Source organism: Trachypithecus francoisi, unplaced genomic scaffold (assembly GCF_009764315.1).
Source record: "Trachypithecus francoisi isolate TF-2019V2 unplaced genomic scaffold, Tfra_2.0 Lachesis_group19, whole genome shotgun sequence".
Taxonomy (NCBI): Eukaryota; Metazoa; Chordata; class Mammalia; order Primates; family Cercopithecidae; genus Trachypithecus; species Trachypithecus francoisi.
Genome location: NW_022681464.1, coordinates 44,202,476 through 44,224,218, shown reverse-complemented (window position 1 = coordinate 44,224,218; position 21,743 = coordinate 44,202,476). Strand labels below are relative to the sequence as shown.

At 41.5% G+C, this 21,743-nt stretch overlaps 1 protein-coding gene and 1 pseudogene across 2 annotated transcripts in view; one reads left to right on the top strand and one right to left on the bottom strand.

The window, feature by feature from the left end:
* The window catches only part of RALBP1 (ralA binding protein 1), a 66,389-nt gene that overhangs the window by 3,681 nt on the left and 40,965 nt on the right, over positions 1 to 21,743 (bottom strand). For both annotated transcript variants that reach the window (XM_033178350.1, XM_033178349.1), the window contains exons 3-9: positions 17,604 to 18,062; positions 12,056 to 12,405; positions 9,857 to 10,018; positions 8,803 to 8,934; positions 3,772 to 3,879; positions 1,278 to 1,399; positions 860 to 983 (exon numbers count right to left, since the gene is read on the bottom strand). In XM_033178350.1, coding sequence (XP_033034241.1) covers positions 860 to 983; positions 1,278 to 1,399; positions 3,772 to 3,879; positions 8,803 to 8,934; positions 9,857 to 10,018; positions 12,056 to 12,405; positions 17,604 to 18,062 — 1,457 coding nt within the window. The remainder of the gene's footprint in view (positions 1 to 859; positions 984 to 1,277; positions 1,400 to 3,771; positions 3,880 to 8,802; positions 8,935 to 9,856; positions 10,019 to 12,055; positions 12,406 to 17,603; positions 18,063 to 21,743) is intronic.
* Positions 16,635 to 16,776, top strand: LOC117064297 (annotated as a pseudogene).

The following is a 21,743-nucleotide window of genomic DNA, read 5'->3' as shown; positions in this document are numbered from 1 at the left end:
ATCCCTTTCTATGAAGAGGACACAGAGCTGTCCCCTGTCCTTAGATCCCTTTCTATGAAGGACACAGAGCTGTCCTTCTATCCTTAGATCCCTTTCTATGAAGAGGACACAGAGCTGTCCCGTCCTTAGATTCCTTTCTATGAAGGACACAGAGCTGTCCCTCTATCCTTAGATCCCTTTCTATGAAGAGGACACAGAGCTGTCCCCTGTCCTTAGATCCCTTTCTATGAAGGACACAGAACTGTCCCTCTATCCTTAGATCCCTTTCTATGAAGAGGATGTCTTCTCTCACTCAATCCTTAGGCAAAATATCTGGACACAATATTTCATTTGGGGTAAGAAGGGAAATTGTGATCTAGACCTTTCTCTCTGCAGCCTCTCCTGTTTCTTAGCACCAATTCCCTCTCACGTGCTGCTTCTCGGGCTAAGGACAAGAGAAACTGTCTCTTGCCTCACCCACAGGGAGGCTCAGGAGACTGTTCCTTCCATCACTAGCGCTGATTTTTCTGTTCACCTTCTCCGGGAACAGAGACTAGGGTCATTCAAAGCTGCTCAAGTTGGCACAGTCAGGTGAGGCTTGCCTTTACATCGATTGGAGAAGGTTCTACGTGTCATACTAAAGTCATGGAACGCCACTTCACAGCCTGAGGAAGACACACAGGTGCCATCTGCTTGGCCAGCACTTAGCTACAGACTAATGTCCTAGAGACTCTCGGTGAGATGTCCCCCTACATTCCTCTCTACTCAGCCTCCCAGCTGGTGACCGAGAAAAAGAAGGACAATTCTGAGGGGAAATATGTGGTCTCTACAACTTTCTAAAAGTTACTATGCGTTTTGCCTATTTCCCCCCAAAACTCACTTCCAGCTCTTCGTTCTGTCTCTGTAAGTCTTCCAGAATGATCTGCAGCTCCTCCTCATCCTCGCTCTCACTCTCGCTCTCAGAGGAGCACTCCTCGGTCTCGCTCCGGCCGTGCTGCTGGCGACTGCAAAGGTGAGAGACAAAGGAAGACGCTACTGGGCGTGCTTGTCTGTGACCTCCTTTTATATTTACGACGTTTTTCATGACTCTACTCAATATAACACCATTCTTAAGACCTAATAAATAAACTTAAAGATGATTAATTTCACATGCCTAATTCTTTTGTAGGAAAGTCTAGAGCTAAAACAATCATGGTTATATTTAAAGAAACATTCTCAGCCAGACTCCGTCTCAAAAAAAAAAAAAAAAAAAAAAAAGAAACATTCTCAGAAGCTTCAAAACCTTGGCTTTCCTTTACCTCTGAATTTCGGCAATCTCAGCTCGGAGGCGCTCTATCTCCTCTTTTTCGGAGGCAATCTGCCGGCGCAGAAACTGCTCCATGGCCAGGAGCTCCTCCTGTTCAGTCAGGATCTCATTCTCCTGAAATAATGATCACTGGTGAACACCGCAGAGTTTTAGCCCAGGCAATGTCGCTTGTTTGGGGTCTCCCATGTTGCCCTGAATTCTTGAGCCCCACTGAGTGCGGAACACAAGTTACGTACTGCACAACCAAAAGCATCCTATTTCATTAGGGTCAAGAAAAGGCTTCTTTGAGAAAAGGTAAAGTTATTTTGGGGGAATGACTAGATTTTTCTCAAAAACAAAATGCCACACAGGAACCCCATATCCTCCTACTGCAAAGGCCCCTGTGAGGCCACCACACAGGGAGAAGCCAGGGCTTGAGGGATGAAACTGGCTTTGGCTTCCCACTCTTAATGCCTCCCCATCTCCCAGGAAAGTAGACATAGGTAGGGCTATGGTGACCTTTGATGGGGTCACTAGGGAAAGAAGGATCTAAGAGGTGTCTGGCTGGTGTCAGCGTCACCTTTAAGGCAGATCAGTGTGAAGGGAAGATCATCACAGAAAGTTTTCCACCCTTCCATAAGCCACCATCCTCTTTAAAGTCCTCAGGTTGTTTTTTTTTTTTTTTTGAGACAGGATCTCACTCTGTCACGCAGGCTGGAGTGCAGTGGCACAATCTAAGCTCACTCCAACCTTCGCCTCCCGGGTTCAAGTGATTCTCCCGCCTCAGCCACTGAGTAGCTGGGACTACAGGCGCCTGCCATCCCGCCTGGCTAATCTTTGTATTTTTAGTAGAGACGGGGTTTCACCGTGCTGGCCAGGCTGGTCTCGAACTCCTGACCTCAGGTGATCCGCCCGCCTCAGCTTCCCAAAGTGCTAAGATTACAGACATGAACCACCGTGCCTGGCCCAAAGGTATTTAAATAGTCAATATTCTGCTTTACCAGAATATCCATTTCTAAGACTGATAAGATCATCAGTCTTATTAAAAGAATGGGGAAACAATCACTATCTGCCCAAGATCTAGAGAGCCCCTCCAACCTAGAAAAGCAGCAAGGCAGACAAAACAGAAGAGAGTAAAAGAGGTGGCTGTGGGGATGAGGCGCTGGGGACAGATGTTCTTTCCACACGAGCCGGTACTGAGAAGGTAACTACTCACCATGGTCACATGCCAAAATCAACTACCCACAAACAGCAAGGGCGCTGAGAAGCTCTCTCCTGGAGATGAAGGGCACAGTACTGCCCACATGTTTTCAAACACACAGATGTCTTTCCTGTGCCTCTGCATACCTACTAAAGCTAACATTCCAACAAACACCAGACTGAAGAACCCTGAAAGAAAGACATAATCTGGGACTCCATCCTGTCCTCAGGGAAAACAGTTGTGTGCTCCTGCGAGGCAAAACCACACGTTTCAGAGGTGACAGAGAAGGACTGAAACTTATTGGGCTTTAGGGAAACCACATGAGTTTCTAGAACCCCAGACACAATGCTGTCAGCGCCTAGAACTTCATTCCTTTCTGGTTAAACTCTGGCAATTTCCAGAACAAAGTGAGGCTGACTTGAGAAATACGGAAAGAAACGAGCTCATCTTCAGCTCTATGCCTGGAATACAGGAGGCACAAAAGGGATGTCTGTTAAATCAATAAAGGACTAATAAGACAATTTGCCTCCAACAATTGACTTTCACCTGCAAAGAATAAAATCAAAATATCTTGAAGGTGTTATTAGCAACAACTATTAGAAAAAATCTGTACCTAACATTTCAAGGATCTCAGACTTTGTAATGTTAGGAACAACAGTTTTTAAAATTTTTTTAAAAGTCTGATCTCATTAATATGGCACAAGTACCACTAATCTGGAAATTAGAGAAAAGACCTGTAATTCAGACCTGTGTGTAGACCAAATGAGATTAAGCATCTGGAACAATGCCCAGTAAGGAGTCATTAGTGAATATAAGGTCGTTTCTTTCACCATAACCGAACATTTTAACAAACACAACATAAAGGAAGGGACAAATAAAACACACAGGCCCTCAAAAATCACTTTATAATTTTGGTTAAAATATTCACATCTGTACTAGAGCTTCTCAAGTTATGTTTAAATGACCATTAAGAGCCTTGCAGGCCGGGCGCAGTGGCTCACGCCTGTAATCCCAGCACTTTGGGAGGCCGAGGCCGATGGATCACCTGAGGTCAGGAGTTCTAGACCAGCCTGGCCAACATGGTGAAACCCCGTCTCTACTAAAAACACAAAAATCAGCTGGGCGTGGTGGCAGGTGCCTGTGATCCCAGCTACTTGGGGGGCCAAGGCAGGAGAATCGCTTGAACCCGGGGGGCGGAGGCGCAGTGAGCCGAGATCGCTTCGATGCACTCCAACCTGGGGGACAACAGTGAGACTTCGTCTCAAAAACAAAACAAAAAAAGAGAGAGAAAAAGATTTTAGGTTACCTGAGCCAGGAGAATATTTATAACTTCTTCATTTTCATTCATCTCTTCTTTGGAAACATCCTCTTTTGAAAGACTGGCTATCTCTTGTGCAATCTTGGTTTCACACTCCTGTCAAGTGAGACAAAAAAGAACCGCTCAGCCTATGTGTAACACACATTCAACAAATTCACACGTGTCCTTCTCATTTCCTCGAATGGAAACAGTAACAGTCAGATGAACCATCTAGCTGGATGGGCATTTGGTAACTGGGCTTGGAATATAACATGGAAATCTTAGTCTGTGCCTGCACTGTCAAAAATACTCAATTCTGGTGAATGTGCTTGCCATTTCTGGTACCCTTCCACAGAAGTGACCTATGTAATACTTAGGGAGGGTGTGGTCAGCAGGGTAAATCTTGAGCACAGAATTTAGTGTTCATAAACATAAGGAACCAGCACCACCATCATGCTCTAGAACATTTCCATCGCCAGAGTGCCCTTGGGCTCCTCCACCATCCGCTGACATCTAGCAACCCCTGTCCTGGTCTCCATCGCTGCAGTTTTTCCTTTCCTTGAGTTTCATAACCGAATCAATCAGTAAGTCATGTGATTATCTGGCTTCTTTCACTTAGCACAATGCTTTTAAGATTCATCTACTTGGTTGTCTGTATCAGCAGTTGCTGAGCGATATGCCATGGAAACAATGTACTCCAATTTGTTCATCCATTCACCAACTGACGGACACTGGGGTTGCTTCTAGTTGTAAGCTGTTGTCACTGGAGCTGTTAGGAACATTTCGCACATGCCTTGTGAGGGCAAATGCTTTCTTCTCTTAGATAAATACCTAGGAGTGGGAAGGCTGGGTGCTATGGTAAGTAACAGTATGTCTAACTTTGTAAGAAACTACCAAGCTGTTTTTCAAAATGGCTACACCATTTTGCATTACTAAGAGCAACCTACTCTAGCTGATGTATACTGTTATCTCAGAGTACTTTTAATCTGTATTTCCTTAATGACTAATGATGGTGAGAGTCTTCACATGTGCTTATTTGTCATCTATATATGATCTTTGGTAAAGTATTTGTTCAAATTTTTGCCTTTTAAAAATTGGTTGCTTTCTTATTAAACTGTAAACATCTTTTTAAAAAAAATTCAAGTCCTTTATCAGACACAAGTTTTTGCAAACATTTTGTCACAGCTTCTGACTTGGATGTTTATTTTCTTAATACCTTTTGAAGATCATGTTTTTAAATTTTTGATGAAATTCAGTTTATCAAATTTTTCTTTTATAGTTTATAATAAGTTTTGTTTCCTATTTAGGAAATTACTGGCTAAGCCAAGGTCAGTAAGATCTTTTCCTGTTTTTTTTTTCTTCTGGAAGCTTTTTTAATGTTAGTTTATGATTCATTTCAAGCTATTTTTTGCATATGTTGTATGGATAAAGTTTTTCTTTTCTTTGCATCTGTTCCAGTGCTATTTGTTGAAAAGAATATCCTTTCCCCACTGAATTATTTTAGTATCTTCATTAAAAAGTAATTGCCCACATATGTGTAGGTCGACTTCTGAACTTTCTATTCTGTATGTGTATCCGTATCCAATACCTATGGTCCCAATTAACTGCAGCTTTGTAGCAAGTCTTGAAATCAGGTAGTATGAGACCTCCAATCTTCCAGTTATGTCATTCCTCAAAACTGTTTACCTATTCTAGGTCATTTGTATTTCCACATACATTTTAGAAGAGCTTATTCATTTTCACAAATACCATCTGTTTGGATTTTGATTGGGATTGGACCCACAGATCAGTTTGGGAAAACCTAACATCTTAACAATATTGAATCTTCTGTTTCACATGCATGATGTCTCTCTCCATTTATTTAGGTTTTTTTTTTTTTTTGAGGTTTACTATCCAATTGTGCATTTCTAACATATAGATATACATTAGACATTTGTATGTCTGATCTTGTAACCTACAACCTTGCTAAACTCACTGATTAGTTCTTTTTCTATAGATTCCTTAGGATTTTATATGTAGATAATTGTTGGGAATAGGCCCCCAAAATCTGGCCATAAACTGGCCCCAAAACTGGCCATTAACAAAATCTCTGCAGCACCGTGACATGTTCGTAAAGGACACGATGCCCACGCTGAAGGCTGTGGGTTTAGCGGAATGAGGGCAAGGAACACCTGGTCCACCCAGGGCGGAAAATCGTTTAAAGGTGTTTCTGAACCACAAACAATAGCATGAGCAATCTGTGCCTTAAGAACATGCTCTTGCTGCAGATAACTAGCCAGAGCCCATCCCTTTACTTCGGACCATACCTTTATTTCCCATAAGGAATCCTTTTAGTAAATCTATAATCTATAGAAACAATGCTTATCACTGGCTTGCTGTCAATAAATACGTAGGTAAATCTCTGTTCGAGGCTCTCAGCTCTGAAGGCTGTGAGACCCCTGATTTCCCACTCCACACCTCTATATTTCTGTGTGTGTGTCTTTAATTCCTTTAGTGCCGCTGCATTAGGGTCTCCCCGACTGAGCTAGTCTTGGCAGATAATCATGTTATCCAAGAATAAAAATTTATTTCTCTCCAATATGCATGTCTTTTTTCTTGCTTTATTGCACTGGCTAGAATGTCCAGTATGATGCTGAATAGAGGTGGTAACAGCAGAAATCCCTCCAGTGTACACCAATCTTAGGGTAAGCATTTAGTCTTTCACTATTAAGTATGATAACTGTAGATTCTTGGTAGATGTACTTCATCAGGCTGAGAAAGTTATCTGCTGGGAGTTTTATCATGAATAAGTATTGAATTCTACCAAATCTTTTTCTGCATCTACTGATAGGATGTTGTGGGTTTTTCTTGTTTTTAGTCTCAATATTTAAGTTACTTCTTTCTTTAAAAGTCATTTGTTCCTCAAAGCTGAAATTTGGGAAAATCTAACATCTTAACGACATTGAATCTTCTGTACCACATGCATGATTTATCTCTCCATTTATTTAGGTCTCTTTTTTTTTAGTTTCAATATCTAATTGTGAATTGCTAATACACAAAAATACATTAGACTTTTGTGGAATCTTTTGTGCATTTTGTGAATTAATGAGCTGGTGTGAAAACACAGCATCGGGAAAATCGGTAAAGCAAAGTTAATCCATCCCTTCTTATATTGGCTCTGGCTGCTATGTCATGATTCCTTTATCTAAGCGAGATGTAGAAGCAAGATAAACAAAAGCCAAACCTCCATCAGCCCTGTCCTAGGTCAGTCAGGGGACTCTTCATTTAAAGGCTGACTGGCAATGCCGTATGATTAACAATTACAATTTGCCCCTGAAGCCTGAGTGGTCCGTCTCTAATACCTGATTCTAGGCTGAGACATGAAAGAAAATTTTTTTTTTTTTTTTTTTTTTAGACGGTGTCTCGCTCTGTCACCCAGGCTGGAGTGCAGTGGCCGGATCTCAGCTCACTGCAAGCTCCGCCTCCCGGGTTCCCGCCATTCTCCTGCCTCAGCCTCCGGAGTAGCTGGGACTACAGGCGCCGCCACCACGCCCGGCTAGTTTTTTGTATTTTTTAGTAGAGACGGGGTTCCACCGTATTAGCCAGGATGGTCTCGATCTCCTGACCTCGTGATCCGCCCGTCTCGGCCTCCCAAAGTACTGGGATTACAGGCTTGAGCCACCGCGCCCGGCCGAAGGGAAATTTTTAACGGCAATAACAACAAAAAAGAGTTTTGTAAAGGAAGCAAGGGATAGATAACCTGGTGAGCTAGGGAGGAGGAGGAAATACGCAGAGCGCTTCTGCTACATGACATGTCCCGGAGTGCGTGTGGAAGCTCCACGAAGGCGCCCCGTCTCACAGAGCTATCCTCCACATGAATGCAAATCTCTGACCGCAAAGAAACAGGAGTACTCGAGTTGCCTTTGTCTTTTTAACACAACCACAACAGAGACAGACTACCATGTTCCCCAGTTCAGGCAAGGGCTAACGAATGCTCCTTGGATGTGCTGTTGAGATGCTGCAGTTGATCTGCAATGTGGATTTTCAGGTGATCCAGAGATCTGGGATTTTACTGTTGCTGTGGCTGGTCCACTCACAGTCCCAGAACCAAGCCACACACACTAAACAAGAGGGAACTCAAAAGTCTGCCTGGCGTACCCTAAACTCATCAGGTACTGCATACCCCTCTTCTTATTACATGAACAGAATCTCCTGATCTTCAGGACCTTCCAGGCAACCCTCATCACTACATTTCCAAAGAGCTAATACTAAAGGCCTCAAATTCCAGCAGTCCCCGAAGGTGTGTCACCATCCAGCCTGCTTCTCATCTGCAGAAAGCCCTGTTTACAGGTATAACCAAGCAGGAAATGACAGAGTTTTTAGTAAATTCATTTTTAATTAAAACAAAACTTTCTGGGCCAGGCATGGTGGCTTATGCCTATAATCCCAGCACTTTGGGTGGTGAGAGGACTGCTTGAGCCCAGAAGTTTGAGACCAGCCTGGGCAACATAACAAGACCCCATTTCTACAAGCAATAAAAAATCAGCTGAGCATGGTGGCGCACACCTGTAGGCCCACCTACTCAGGAAGCTGAGGTAGGAGGATCCCTTGAGCCCAGGAGGTCGAGGCTACAGTGAGCCATTATCATGCCACTGCACTCCAGCCTGGGTGACAGAGCGAGATCCTGTCTCAAAAAAAATAAAAAAACTTTCTAGATTACATTGAAACATGTGACTGACACCAGGCTGCAATATCAATAATACAGGACTAGAAACATTTTAGTGAATAAATTTCCCACCAGAGAATTTCGCTTCAAGTGACATTATCTATAATATTCTTAAAAGAAAGAACTTGGGCTGGGCGTGGTAGCTCATCCCTGTAATCTCAGCACTTTGGGGGAGGCTGAGGTGGGAGGATTACTTGAGGCCAAGAGTTTGAGACCAGCCTGGTCAACATCAAAAGAAAAAGGAAAGAAAGAAAATACTTAAAAGAGCACATAAAGGATATAAAAGACCCCAAGACATTCTATTATAAACATTAGGTATCAAACTAGTAACCCACCTGTCTTTTAGCTTCTCTCAGTTTTCTTTTGAGAGCTGTCAAAATTCTTTGTACTTCCCATAATCGTTCTTCTTTAGACAAATCCTTTATCCCACCCTGCAGATCTCGATGTAAACAATTCAAAAGAAACTCCTAGAAAGCAATGCCACACACTAAGTTGCATTCCATATCCTCTTACCTTAAACTAACAACACGTGCAATTTCTAAAGATGAAGAATCAACTATTTTTCAATTATCCTTTATTTCATTAGAGTAAAATAATGGCACTGATATGACCGAAAAATCATTCTTACTGTTTTGCCAATGAATTATTCGCTAATTTGTATTGGTTCAATAATACTTAATCAACATCCCCATCTCCAATGTCATCATCATTAACTCGTTTAAGAACTGGGAGCTCATGGCAGACACAAGGGAAGAAAAGCAAGCAGGGGTTTGATAAAGTGCATGCAAATAAATAATCAAATGTAATTAACTTTCTTAGTCTTGATTACACACATACACAAACACGGCATGGTTACTTCCATCAAAATAGCATAGTAAAAAAGCCCAGGATTTGGGCTCAAATCTTGGGTCTATAATTAATAATCACGTTACCTAACTTCCCTGAATTTTAATATTCTTATCTATAAAATATGGCTGATGACAGCAACCTTGTCCAAAAAAAGCAAACATTTTTAGACTATTTACAACGTGCCTGGCATGTTTCATGTATTAGCTCATTCGTGGTAATCTTCACATCAATCCTTTAAGGAGGTCCATTTTAAAGCAAGAACACCAGCGCATAAGGTGGTTAAGAATTCGCCTAAAATCAGTTAACTAAGAGCAGAGCAAGAATTTACAGCCAGGTCTTTTGATTCCAAAAGCTATGCTCTTTCCACCATGGTATTCCGACTTATTCGGCATGAAACAGTACCAGATGGGAATTTTTGACTTGAGTGTGCCTCACAGAGCTCCAGACACACACAAAGTGCTCAGGAAACAAGAGCCCGTCACCACTGGACTCCACAATGGCCAATGCAGAGGCAGGCTGTGGCAGGCAGGGTGCACACACCTGTCTCCTGATCTCCTCCTTGATGCCCGCCTGGGTCTCCGGCAGTGTGGGCATCGTGGCCATGTTAGACCATCGCAGAGGTTTCGTCACTTGCTTTAGTACCACATTTCCAAAGAGTTCTTGCACATGTGTGAAAAACACATACAGGACTCGATTGCTGATCTAAGAAAAAAAGATTTACAAGAAAAGCATTAAAATTATCATTCTATTTCAGTTATTTGTGTCTAACATAATATATCCTTTAATCCTGGACACATAAAGAAAATTCTACCCAGTACTGACAACACAGTCTTTGCTAGTTAATGGTCAATTTAAGAAGAAAATGGTCAATTTAAGAAGAAAACTCAAAAATATGAGTTAAATCATGTATTCAAGCACCAGAAAAAATTGAAGGGGGAAAAAAAAAACAAGAAAAGGATAGAGAAGCTGATGCCCATCCATGTTTTTCTCTTCTATCGCTACAGTATTAACTGATTAAAACATCTTATTTTTTTTGAGTATTGTTTTGTTTTTTTGTTTTGTGTTTTGAGATGGAGTCTCGTTCTGTAGCCTAGGCTAGAGTGCTGTGGCACATTCTCAGCTCACTGCAACCTCCACCTCACGGGTTCAAGCGATTTTCCTGCCTCAGCCTCTCTGGTAAGCTGGGATTACAGGTGTGTGCCACCATGCCTGGCTGATTTTTTTGTATTTTCAGTAGAGATGGGGTTTCACCATGTTGGCCAGGCTGGTCTCGAACTGCTGACCTCAAATGATCTACCCACCTCAGCTTCCCAAAGTGCTGCGATGACAGGCATGAGCCACCATGCCCAGCTAAAACATCTTATGTTCTTTATTTTCAACTTACTTTGAGATATTTTAACAGATACAATGGACTGAATGAGGACCGTAAGGGAAGTGAGAGCACCACAGTAGTAAAACTGGGTTGAGGGTGAAAGCCCTCACTCCAGAAACAAACACCTGGACACAGCCAGCATCTGAGTGTGGATGTTCACATGCTAGGAGACCAGGGCATTAGGTTGGCTGAAAAGCTACCGCAAGAAATTATTTCCTACCTAAAACTTACTCTCACAACACACTTGACTCTTCCATGATACAACCACCTCTATTATATTATAGTAATATTAAGTATCAATGTAATAGTTACCAGATCCTGAAATCCTAATATGAATGATCAAACTAAAATCTGAGAAACATTTTGTTTTCAAAGTGTAACCAATGAGTAACAGAAGAATCTTTATTTTTTAGAGACAGAATTTTGCTGTCACCCAGAGAGGAGTACAGGGGGATGGATCATAGCTCATTGCTGGGCTCAAGCAATCCTCCTACCTCAGCCTCCGAAGTAACTGGGACTACACATACATGCTACCACACCCAGCTGATTTTTTATTTTTTTGTAGAGACAGGGTCTTGCCATGTCGCCTAGGCTGCACTCCTGGCCTCTAGCTATCCTCCTGCCACAGCCTCCTGAAGTGCTCACATTAAAGGTGTGAACCACTGCCTGACTGAAAGACTCTTTAGTAAATGAAAACACACTCTAATAACAGTGACAGTGATTTACAGTGACTCAGACTACTGGCCAAAAACAAGGCTTAAGATAATAAATATAACTTATCATCTCCCTTTTTATTGGCCTGAGTAAAATATCATTAACTCTAATGAAAAGAAAACATATACTCTATGACAGCACCAACTGAGCAGCAATAAAGGAAAGCCAAGTATGTATGTTGTAAAAAGATACCAATTAACACACTGAAATCCTCAGGCTAAGTCTTCAACCAGAAGAATTAACGTTAGGTCCCTTTGTGCCTGAGTCTGATGTGTGTCTGTGATATAATGAAGCAGTAATGCTACTGATGAAATAACTGGCATCTCTAAAATTCTACACATGAACTCTGTAACTGTAGATGCCATGGGCTCCCCCTCCACAAATGAAGGATCCTTGTCATCAGACCTTGTTTATAAACCCACATCAAAGACTGTACCACATTCAAATTACATCACTACAAGCTAAAGGGCAAGTGTATTCATTATCTTATACACCGACACTGTCCAAACTATGAAAGGAAAAGACCTGTATTCAAGCTAATCCATCACCTGTCTTCTCAAGTTCACTGCTTTACATGTGACTCAGCAATAGAAAATTACCCCAGTTCCCCAGTGTCAGGACCAGAGGGTATGTGTGTAGAAAAGGCCATGTACCTGCACAGTTGGGCTGAGCACTATAGAAATGTTCTGTATATTCATTTTTGTTTCCAGTTCCTTTGCGATGACATGGTCCATGTGCACAATGAGCCAAGAAATCAGAAGATAGTTACATTCTGGCAGTTCTTTGAGTAAACGCTGGAATTCCTGCACTTTCTCAGTCTCCGTGGTCCTCCCACAAGCCTCTTCAAATCTGGGCATAAGCTCTTTGGTAAGCAAATTCTCTGGAAGGTCTCGCAAATACTGCTTCAACAAACTGGCTACAGTGTTAGGCTCATATTCTTCCAAGTTTGTGGACTCCTCCCGGTCATAGGCTGCTTTTAGCTCATCCACCTTTGATTTAATTCCTTAAAACATTCAAATTCAGAAGAGAGAAGATACGGAGAAAAGAAAATCAAACATACAAGCTTTCTTCAGCATTACACCCACCCTTGCTAGGCAGATCTGAGAACAGCAACCTGACCAATAACAAACCTCTTGTTATGAAATATTTATCTGCTCAAAGGTCCTACAATTCCTCTGTAAACACCAACATGTAAGACTACACTGGCCGGGCACAGTGGCTCACACTTGTAATCCCAGCACTTTGGAAGGCTGAGGCAGGCAGATCGCTTGAGCCTAGGAGTTCGAGACTAGCTGGACAACATGGTCAAAATCCGTCTCTACAAAAAATACAAAAATTAGCCATGCACGGTGGTGTGCACCTGTAGTCCAAGTTCTTTGGGAGGCTGAGTTGGGACGAACAAGTGAGCCTGGGAGGTCGAGGCTGCAGTGAGCCATAATTGCACCACTGTATTCCAGCCTGGGCAACAGAGTAAGACATTGTCTCAAAAAATTAAAAAATTAATTAAAAGGCCGGGCGCGGTGGCTCAAGCCTGTAATCCCAGCACTTTGGGAGGCCGAGACGGGCGGATCACGAGGTCAGGAGATCGAAACCATCCTAACACGGTGAAACCCCATCTCTACTAAAAAAAACTACAAAAAACTAGCGGGGCGAGGTGGCGGCGCCTGTAGTCCCAGCTACCCGGGAGGCTGAGGCAGGAGAATGGCGTGAACCCGGGAGGCGGAGCTTGCAGTGAGCTGAGATCCAGCCACAGCACTCCAGCCTGGGTGACAGAGCAAGACTCCGTCTCAAAAAAAAAAAAAAAAAAAATTAATTAATTAAAAATAGGCCAGGCGCTATAGATCACACCTGTAATCCCAGCATTTTGGGAGGCCAAGGCAGGAGGATTACTTGAGGTCAGGAGTCCAAGACCAGCCTGGCTAACATGGTGAAACCCTGTCTCTACTAAAAATATAAAAATTAGCCAGGCGTGGTGGCGGGCGCCTGTAGTCCCAGCTACTTGGGAGGCTGAGGCAGGAGAATCACTTGAACCTCGGAGGCAGAGGTTGCAGTGAGCCGAGATCACGCCACTGCACTCCAGTTTGGGTGGCAGAGCAAGACTCCACCTAAAAACAAAACAAAACAAAAAAACAAAAAAACAAAAAACTTCAAAAGTGAATTTAACCAAAAGTAAAATGATAATTGAAAAGCTCAACAGTCAGAACAAAAGTCAAAGCAACCACGGATATATTAAGCAAATATACCCATCAATTCAGGAATTTGTTTTCAACGTAAAAACATCACATGGTGGCTCACACCTGTAATCCCAGTACTTTGGGAGGCAGAGGCAGGTAGATCACCTGAGGTAGGGAGTTCAAGACCAGCCTGGCCAACATGGTGAAACCCTGTCTATACTAAAAATACAAACATTAGCCAGGCGTGGTGGCGGGCGCCTGTACTCCCAGCTACTCAGGAGGCTGAGGCAGGAGAATTGCTTGAACCCAGGAGGCGGAGGTTGCAGTGAGCTGAGATCACACTATTGTATTCCAGCCTGGGCGAAAAGCGAGACTCTGTCTCAAGGGAAAAAAATTCAAAAAAGGTAAAAAGTCAGACAAAAATTAAACTACATTCCAACTGTAAGTCCTGCTCTACACAGGCAGCCAACCGCCTTTTCTAACAAGTCACAAGCCTGACAACAAAAACTGCAGCTTAGCGTACCTAAGTATGTTCCAAAAAGTTGTGGGTAAATTACTTTTTTATGTGTAAATATTGTACTATAACTGCAAAGGGTGAATTAGCTACCCAAAAAACCACTTTGAAAATATTCTCCATTAAATAATCCCCAACTAATTTCTATTTTAAAGTTTGGATTCTTTAAGTGTTCCTTAATCTGAACAGAGCTGGAACAAAAAAATAAGGTTTGGGTTGCTAAGATCAAATTGTTTTGCTTATTGAACAAAAGGAAACTAAAGCAAACGATTTTCAAACATTACATGAGATTTTAAGTCTTTAGTACGATCTGTATTAAGGGACGTAATATAGTGACAGTGATTGCTCAGAAGAACACAAAGTAGTTTCTTGTTGTTTTTAATACTTAACACTTTCAGCCAATTATGTGAAACAAATTACAAATTAACGCTGACAGTTTCTACGGGTAAATGCCGTCTAAGTTGAACAGCACTTGAGGGTGAATATGGTACTTACATCTGGACTTTGGCATTCTTTATCCTTTGTGAAAATCTTTTAATGGCATTATGATAAATCTGTAACTTATCCAGTATTGACAAAATAAAATCAATAACAAAATACAAAAATAACACTATTATTTTTAGATAATCTTTATTTTGTGACAGAAAGTTAGAAAATAACTCCCATTTTCTTACTTTTATGACAATATGGGTAAACCATAAGTGATAATAACTGAAATTCTTGGCAAAGATTTTTTTCTCTTCCTCATGTATATTTAATTCTCCCCCCTGCAGTACCTACCCAACAAATTGTACAAGTAGACAATTAGAATGTGTGTTTGGTTTGCCATTACTCCAAAACTGTTATCAAAATGTTTTCCTTTTAAAAATTGGACGCTACAAATAAAGTGTTCCACAGAAAGACAGAAAGAGCATACGGGTACACTTTAATGCAAAAAATACAAGAAAATGTAGATGAGTGAATTAAAATGTATAAAATCACTTAAATTGTCTTTCATATTCATTTAAAATTAGATAAGCAAGAACTAAAACTTCCAGCAAAAGGTCTTAAAATGAGTAAGTGAGAACTAACATCTCCAGCAAAAAGCAGTGTTATTATTAGCACTGTCCATGACAGTGCTATAAGCTGGGCTGACTACAGCACTCTGCCACAGGTGAAATAATAAACCCAGAACTCAGAGCAGGAGCTCAGCCCTCGCTGCTGCAATGATGGGCAGCAGCTCAATCTGAATGCTTTACACATAGAGAAGAGGAGTTCTATGACTCTGAATTTCCAAAAAAATGCAGACATTAAAAGTAGGTCAGAGACAAAAAGAATCCTTTGAACAAAGCTGTAGAAAATTTTCAGAGAAACTTTTACCTAAAACAAAACTAATCCATGGCTACTAAGACCATGTGAGAGAAGCAACTTACGTTATTAATGTTTAAATGTTTAAAGAATCAATTCAGCATATTATTCTTTTTTCTTTTTTTTTTTGAGATGGAGTCTTGCTCTGTCTCCAGGCTGGAGTGCAGTGACGCGATCTTGGCTCATTGTAACCTCCGCCTCTCGGGTTCAAGCTATTCCCCTGCCTCAGCCTCCCAAGTAGCTGGGACTACAGACGCGCGCCCCCATGCCTGGCTAATTTTTTGTATTTTAGTAGAGACAGGGTTTCACCATGTTGGCCAGGATGGTCTCAATCTCCTGACCTCGCAATCTGCCTGCCTCAGCTTCCCAAAGTGCCAGGATTACAGGCGTGAGCTACTGCACCTAGCCAATTATTCTTAAAAATCAATTAGTTTAAATATGTTTATATAATACTAAGGAGTTATAAACTCAAATTCAATGCCTAATTTATTTCATTTTCTATAAAAAAATAACATTTTAGCCAAAATACTCTTAAATAATGACATGTAATCTAGTGGATTATGTAACTGTTTTCCCAATTATCAAAAATATCTCCCCTTTCTCAGCAAAACTTAAATATCAAATCTACCTTCTAGAATTGCATATGAACCAATTAAATGAAAAAAACTAAGTTTAATCTCTCTATATATTCTACATGTGTATGACTTAACAACTCATCATGAAAATACATGCGACCAACAAGTATTATTATTTTTGAGACAAGGTCTTACTCTCGCCCTGGCTGGAGTGCAGTGGTATGATCATGGCTCACTGCAGCCTCAAACTCCTGGGCTCAAGTGATCCTCCTGCCTCAGTCAACAATTGATTTTATAAAATAAATCTCTAAACAGAAACTGGTGATGTACCAAGAAACTGAATAATGGCAATGTAGTAATTTGGAACACAGATGCTGCTACAGGTCAGGGCTTTCATCCTATCCTGGTATAAAAGTCATACTACTTTCTAAGAAATCTTTTTTACTTTTAAATAATATACATATTGCTTGATTTAGATACGCAATCACAACACACTCTTGCCAAATACGAAATTTAATTTGTATACATATGGAATAAAGATAAACAGAAAATCAGTGTGGCTAATATATGTAATAGTTGCATGTAGCTGACCAAAGCATTCACATGTAGGGCCTAAACATTTACCACTTCTTGGTCTTTTGGCTGAAGTCAGGTGTAGTATCTGTTCCAAGATTTCTGGAGCAGGGAGATGGAACAGAAGCTCACTTGGACCATTCCATGTATTAACCGGGTATTGCAGTACCTCTATGAACCGTGCACCAAGAAAACAAAAACCAAAACCATGTCATGCCTCTTAGCTGAGCTAAGGAAATGCATTATATGACTGTGTCCATAAACGTGACTCTTGCCCAAGAAGATTCCTTCACAGAGTTAACTTTCCTTTTCTTGCTGATGGCCCTTGTATCACTGAGCCTCTGCTTACAGAGGAAAGAAGAAGAAAAAAAAAAAAGAAAAAAGCAGGCACCTGGGAGTGGTGGCTCACACCTGTAATCCCAGCACTTTGGGAGGCCGAGGAGGGCAGATCATCTGAGGTCAGGGGTTCGAGACCAGCCTGGCCAATATGGTGAAACCTTGTCTCTACTAGAAATACAAAAATTAGCCGGGTGTGGTGGTGCATGCCTGTAATCCCAGCTACTCAGGAGGCTGAGGCAGGAGAATCACGTGAACCCAGGAGGCGGAGGTTGCAGTGAGCTGAGATCATGCCACTGCACTCCAGCCTGGGTGACAGAGCAAGACTCTGTCTCGAAAACACAAATAAACAAACAAAAGAAAAAAATAAAAGCAGGGTCTGAATGCAACCCTGTTAAGCAACGCTACCAGTATACTCCACTTTGTTTTAGTCCTGGCTGCTGCAAGCTACGAACAACTAACGTGAAATCCTCCGAATGGAAGGAAAATAAAACACCAAACGCTGGAACACCAAAGAAAGGCTGGGGAGAGAGGTGGATTTTTGTGCAACTGGGAGGATCGAGGAAATGAATCAAGCTTAGGATCCAGGCCAAATTGTCCTCACAATATTTTTTCTTCCTTTGAAAAATGAAAGTGAAGTGAATTATTACAAACCACCAAGTGAAGTGCACATTCCCAGTACCTGATACTCTGTAGATGCCTTCACACTTCATGCCATACTTCTCGACGTAATCTATACATTCACGGAAGACGGCCGGCAGCCGGATGCCGTCATGCATCATGGTCCTCTCCACTGCATCAGCCAAAGGAGTTCCGAAGACGGGCCTGAGACTCGGAGCGTCGATCGGAGGCGCCTCTGGCTCCTGAACTGGCTTCTTCTTTTTCTTCTTTTCCTTCCACTGTTTAACAACATCGGCTGCTGTCAAGTCTTTCGACTTCTTCTCTTTATGCTTTTCTTCTTTGTGCTTTTCTTCTTTATGCTTGTCTTCTTTGGGTTTCTCTTTTATTTTAAAATCCTTTTCCTTCTTTTTAGAAAAGCTGGGCTTCTTGAAAACATGGATACCCTTGGACCTCTTCATTTTAGAAGGACTTTCTGCCTCATCTCCAGAGCTATCTTCCTGAAAGGCTGCATAGCCTTCAGCTGCCAAAGACACGGAGACAGTGTAAGTTATATGTTTGTTTAATGTCAGACTGTCCATATACTTTCTAAAAACAGAACCAAAAAACGGTGCCGCCAGGCACCAGCTATCTAGCTTTTCACTTCTTGGCCAATTCCTTCTGGGCACTTCCCAGCAAAGAAATGGGTTTCTTCTTAGTGAAAAAGATGTTGCAGTGACATCTCTTGACCACAAGAGGGGGACAAATAGATAGCAGTTATCATCCTTACAGTATTAGGAGGGGAAACAGGTTTTATATATGTGTGTAAGTAGAATTCTGGCAAACCAAACATTAGAGATACACCTGAAAGGCTCTACATAGAGGGCTAATGCAATGAATCCTTTTCTAAAACAGAGCGAGAATGCTTTCGTCATGTGAGTCATGTCCTCTAACATCCTACAGGTTGAGTATTCCTTATCTGAAATACTTGAGACCAGAAGTGTTTCCAATTTCAGATTTTTCTGGATATTTGCATTATACCAGTTCAGCATCTCTAACCCAAAAATCTGAAATCCAAAATGCTCCAATGAGCATTTCCTCTGAGTGTCGTGCCAGTGCTCAAAAAGATTCAGATTTTGTAGCATTTTGGATTTTCGGAATAGGGATACTCGACCTGTGTTCACTCTACCTACTCTAGCTTTTCCAACTAAGTGGTGCCTGTCACTTTAGGCAATCTCAAAGCATGACGAACTTTACTCCTGTTGATGTGCTTCAGTTATTCCTCTGTCCCACTTCACTCTCCTGTCACCAGCTGCTAAGTTCTTTATGGAGACTGCAGCAGGAACTGCAGACTCATTTAAGTAGAGGATTGAACTGGGAAATTCCCTCATCTTTAGATGGTGGCCAACTCCCTGCATCAGAAAGCTCTGGTTTTCACACACTGACAAATGTGCCCAACTGTTTTACCAACCATGTCACAGTTGTCAAGAGTTTGGTTTTGTTGTTTTTTTAATATCTGTAACTCTCCTAATTCTTTTCCTTAGCTAGCTACCTTGCAAGCTATTATATAAAAGACAACAGCTATTTCCTAAGTTACCCTCTAACTAAAATACCACGTACCACACACCAACCAGAATGGCAAGAATCTTAAGGACAAAATACAAAGATGCTTTTGCAAGTGGAATGTTCATACATTGCTGTTGAGAAGGTAAACTGGTACAAGCATTCTGGAAGATTGTTTTGCAGGGATCTACTGAAGCTGAAATACACATGGCCTACAAATGAGCAATTCCACTCCCAGGCACACACATAACAGAAATACAAAAACATGTACACCACAGAAGCACTATTCATAACAGTCAAAAACTGAAAACCACCCAAACAAGCAACAGTAGAACAGATTAATAACTCTAACACATAATGCAATGAAACCATATCTAGTGCAAAGACGAACAAATTACTGACACATGGAATAACATGAATTAATCTAACAAACATGTTAAGTTAAAGCTGCCTCCTCATGTATTTTCAGTTTGGCCTAAAGGTTTCTCTGTACATAGTGAACTGTAAGCTAACTGTGTAATCCTTCAAAAACAAATCAACTTAAAATATCATGAAGTCCAAAATAAGGAATACTTAAAATAACTCACTTTATTTGCTTTTAACAAACTAAAAAGCTATGTTCAAATGACTCATCCTCCCTACTGAATAGGCCCTCAAATGGAATGTATCATGGTATTTACTTAAGATAAATAACTACTTTATTGAAGGTTCCAATAAAGTGTACCCCAGACTGTAATCTACTCTTGTACCAATTACAGAGTTTCGGCCAATCACGGAGGGCAACTGTTCAAACTGCTCAAATAAGGCGAATGCCATGCTATAACCAATCCAGCTGTTTATGTACTTCACTTCTGTTTCCTGTGTGTCACTACATTTTCTGTCCATAAATATTATGTGACCATGTGGCAGCACCAGAGTCACTCTAAACCTATTCTGGTTTAGGGGCTACTGGATTCCCTAATCATTCTTTGCTCAATTAAACTCTGTTAAACTGGCCAGGCAGGGTGGCTCACGCCTGTAATCCCAGCACTTTGGAAGGCTAAGGTGGGCGGATCACTTGAGGTCAAGAGTTTGAGACCAGCCTCGCCAACATGGTGAAACCCTGCCTCTACTAAAAATAGAAAAATTAGCCAGGCATAGTGGCGCATGCCTGTAATCCCAGCTACTTGGGAGGCTGAGGCAGAAGCATCACCTGAACCTGGGAGGCAGAGGTTGCAGTGACCCGTGATTGCACCACTGCACACTACAGCCTGAGCAACAGAGCAAGACTGTCTCAAAAAAAAAAAAAAAATCCATTAAATTTAGTTTTTCTAAAGTTTTACTTTTAACATATAATACTGGGCAAAAGAAACTAAATACAAATAGAAGTATACATAAGTTTAAAATCAGGCAGCACCAATCAACAATAAAAGAAGTTTACTTATGGGAGGCGTAAGTGATTCCCTTTAAAGAGGCAGCCAAAAAAAATTGGTAATGCTCTATTTCCGGATCCTTGCAGTGGTTACACAAGCATATCCACTCATCAAGTTGTATATAATTTGTGTGCTCTGTGTAATCCTTCAAAAACAAATCAATTTAAAATATCATGAAGTCCAAAATAAGGAATACTTAAAATAACTCACTTTATTTGCTTTTAACATACTAAAAAGTTACACTCAAATGACTCATCCTCCCTACTGAACAGGCCCTCAAATGGAATGTATCATGGTATTTGCTTAAGATAAATGACTACTTTAATGAAGGTTCCAATAAAGTGTACCCCAAATAGCAGACATGACCTACCCAAGAAAAGTAAGATGATTTAAGGGCAAAATTCCAGTATCTATGTGTTTTGGGGGGGCCTTCGGCGGGGGAGAGGACAGAGTCTCACTCTGTCTCCCAGGCTGGACTGCAGTGGTGCAAGCGTAGCTCACTGCAGCCTCCATCTCCCAGCCCCCTAAGTAGCTGTGACTACAGGCACACACCACCATGCTCAGCTAATTGTTTAAGTTTTTGGTAGAGAGGGGTGTGGCTTTGTTTCTCAGGCTCTTGAACTTCTGACTTCAAGCAATCCTCCCATCTCAGCCTCCGAAAGTGCTGGGATTATAGGCGTAAGTCACTGTGCCCAGCTCAGTATCTACTTTCTAGACATTATTTTGAATTATTACTTCAGGAAATACCCAGCAGAAAACTTTGCCATTTCTGGAAACTCAGTATTTTTATTTGTGAGATTAAGTCCCCAAAATACAACTCTTAATATACAAAAACTGAGACCCTGAAAAATAAAGAACAGAAAAATCAAACAAGAGTCTCTGCCTTGACATGTTTCCAGAAGACAGCTGGTACATGTAATTAGAATGGAAGTTTATTTAAAATATATCTAAGCCAGGCATGGTGGCTCACGCCTGCAATCCCACCGCTTTGGGAGGCCAAGGTGGGTGGATCACTTAAGGTCAGGAGTTCAAGACCAGCCTGGCCAACATGGCAAAACTATCTCTACTAAAAACACAAAACTTAGCTGGGCACGGTGGCGCACGCCTGTAGTCCCAGCTACTCCGGAGACTAAGACATAAGAATTGCTTGAACCGGGAGGCGGAGGTTGCAGTGAGCTGAAATTGTGCTGCTGCACTCCAACCTGGGCAACAGAGCAAGACTCTGTCTCAAAAAATAATAGTAAAATAAA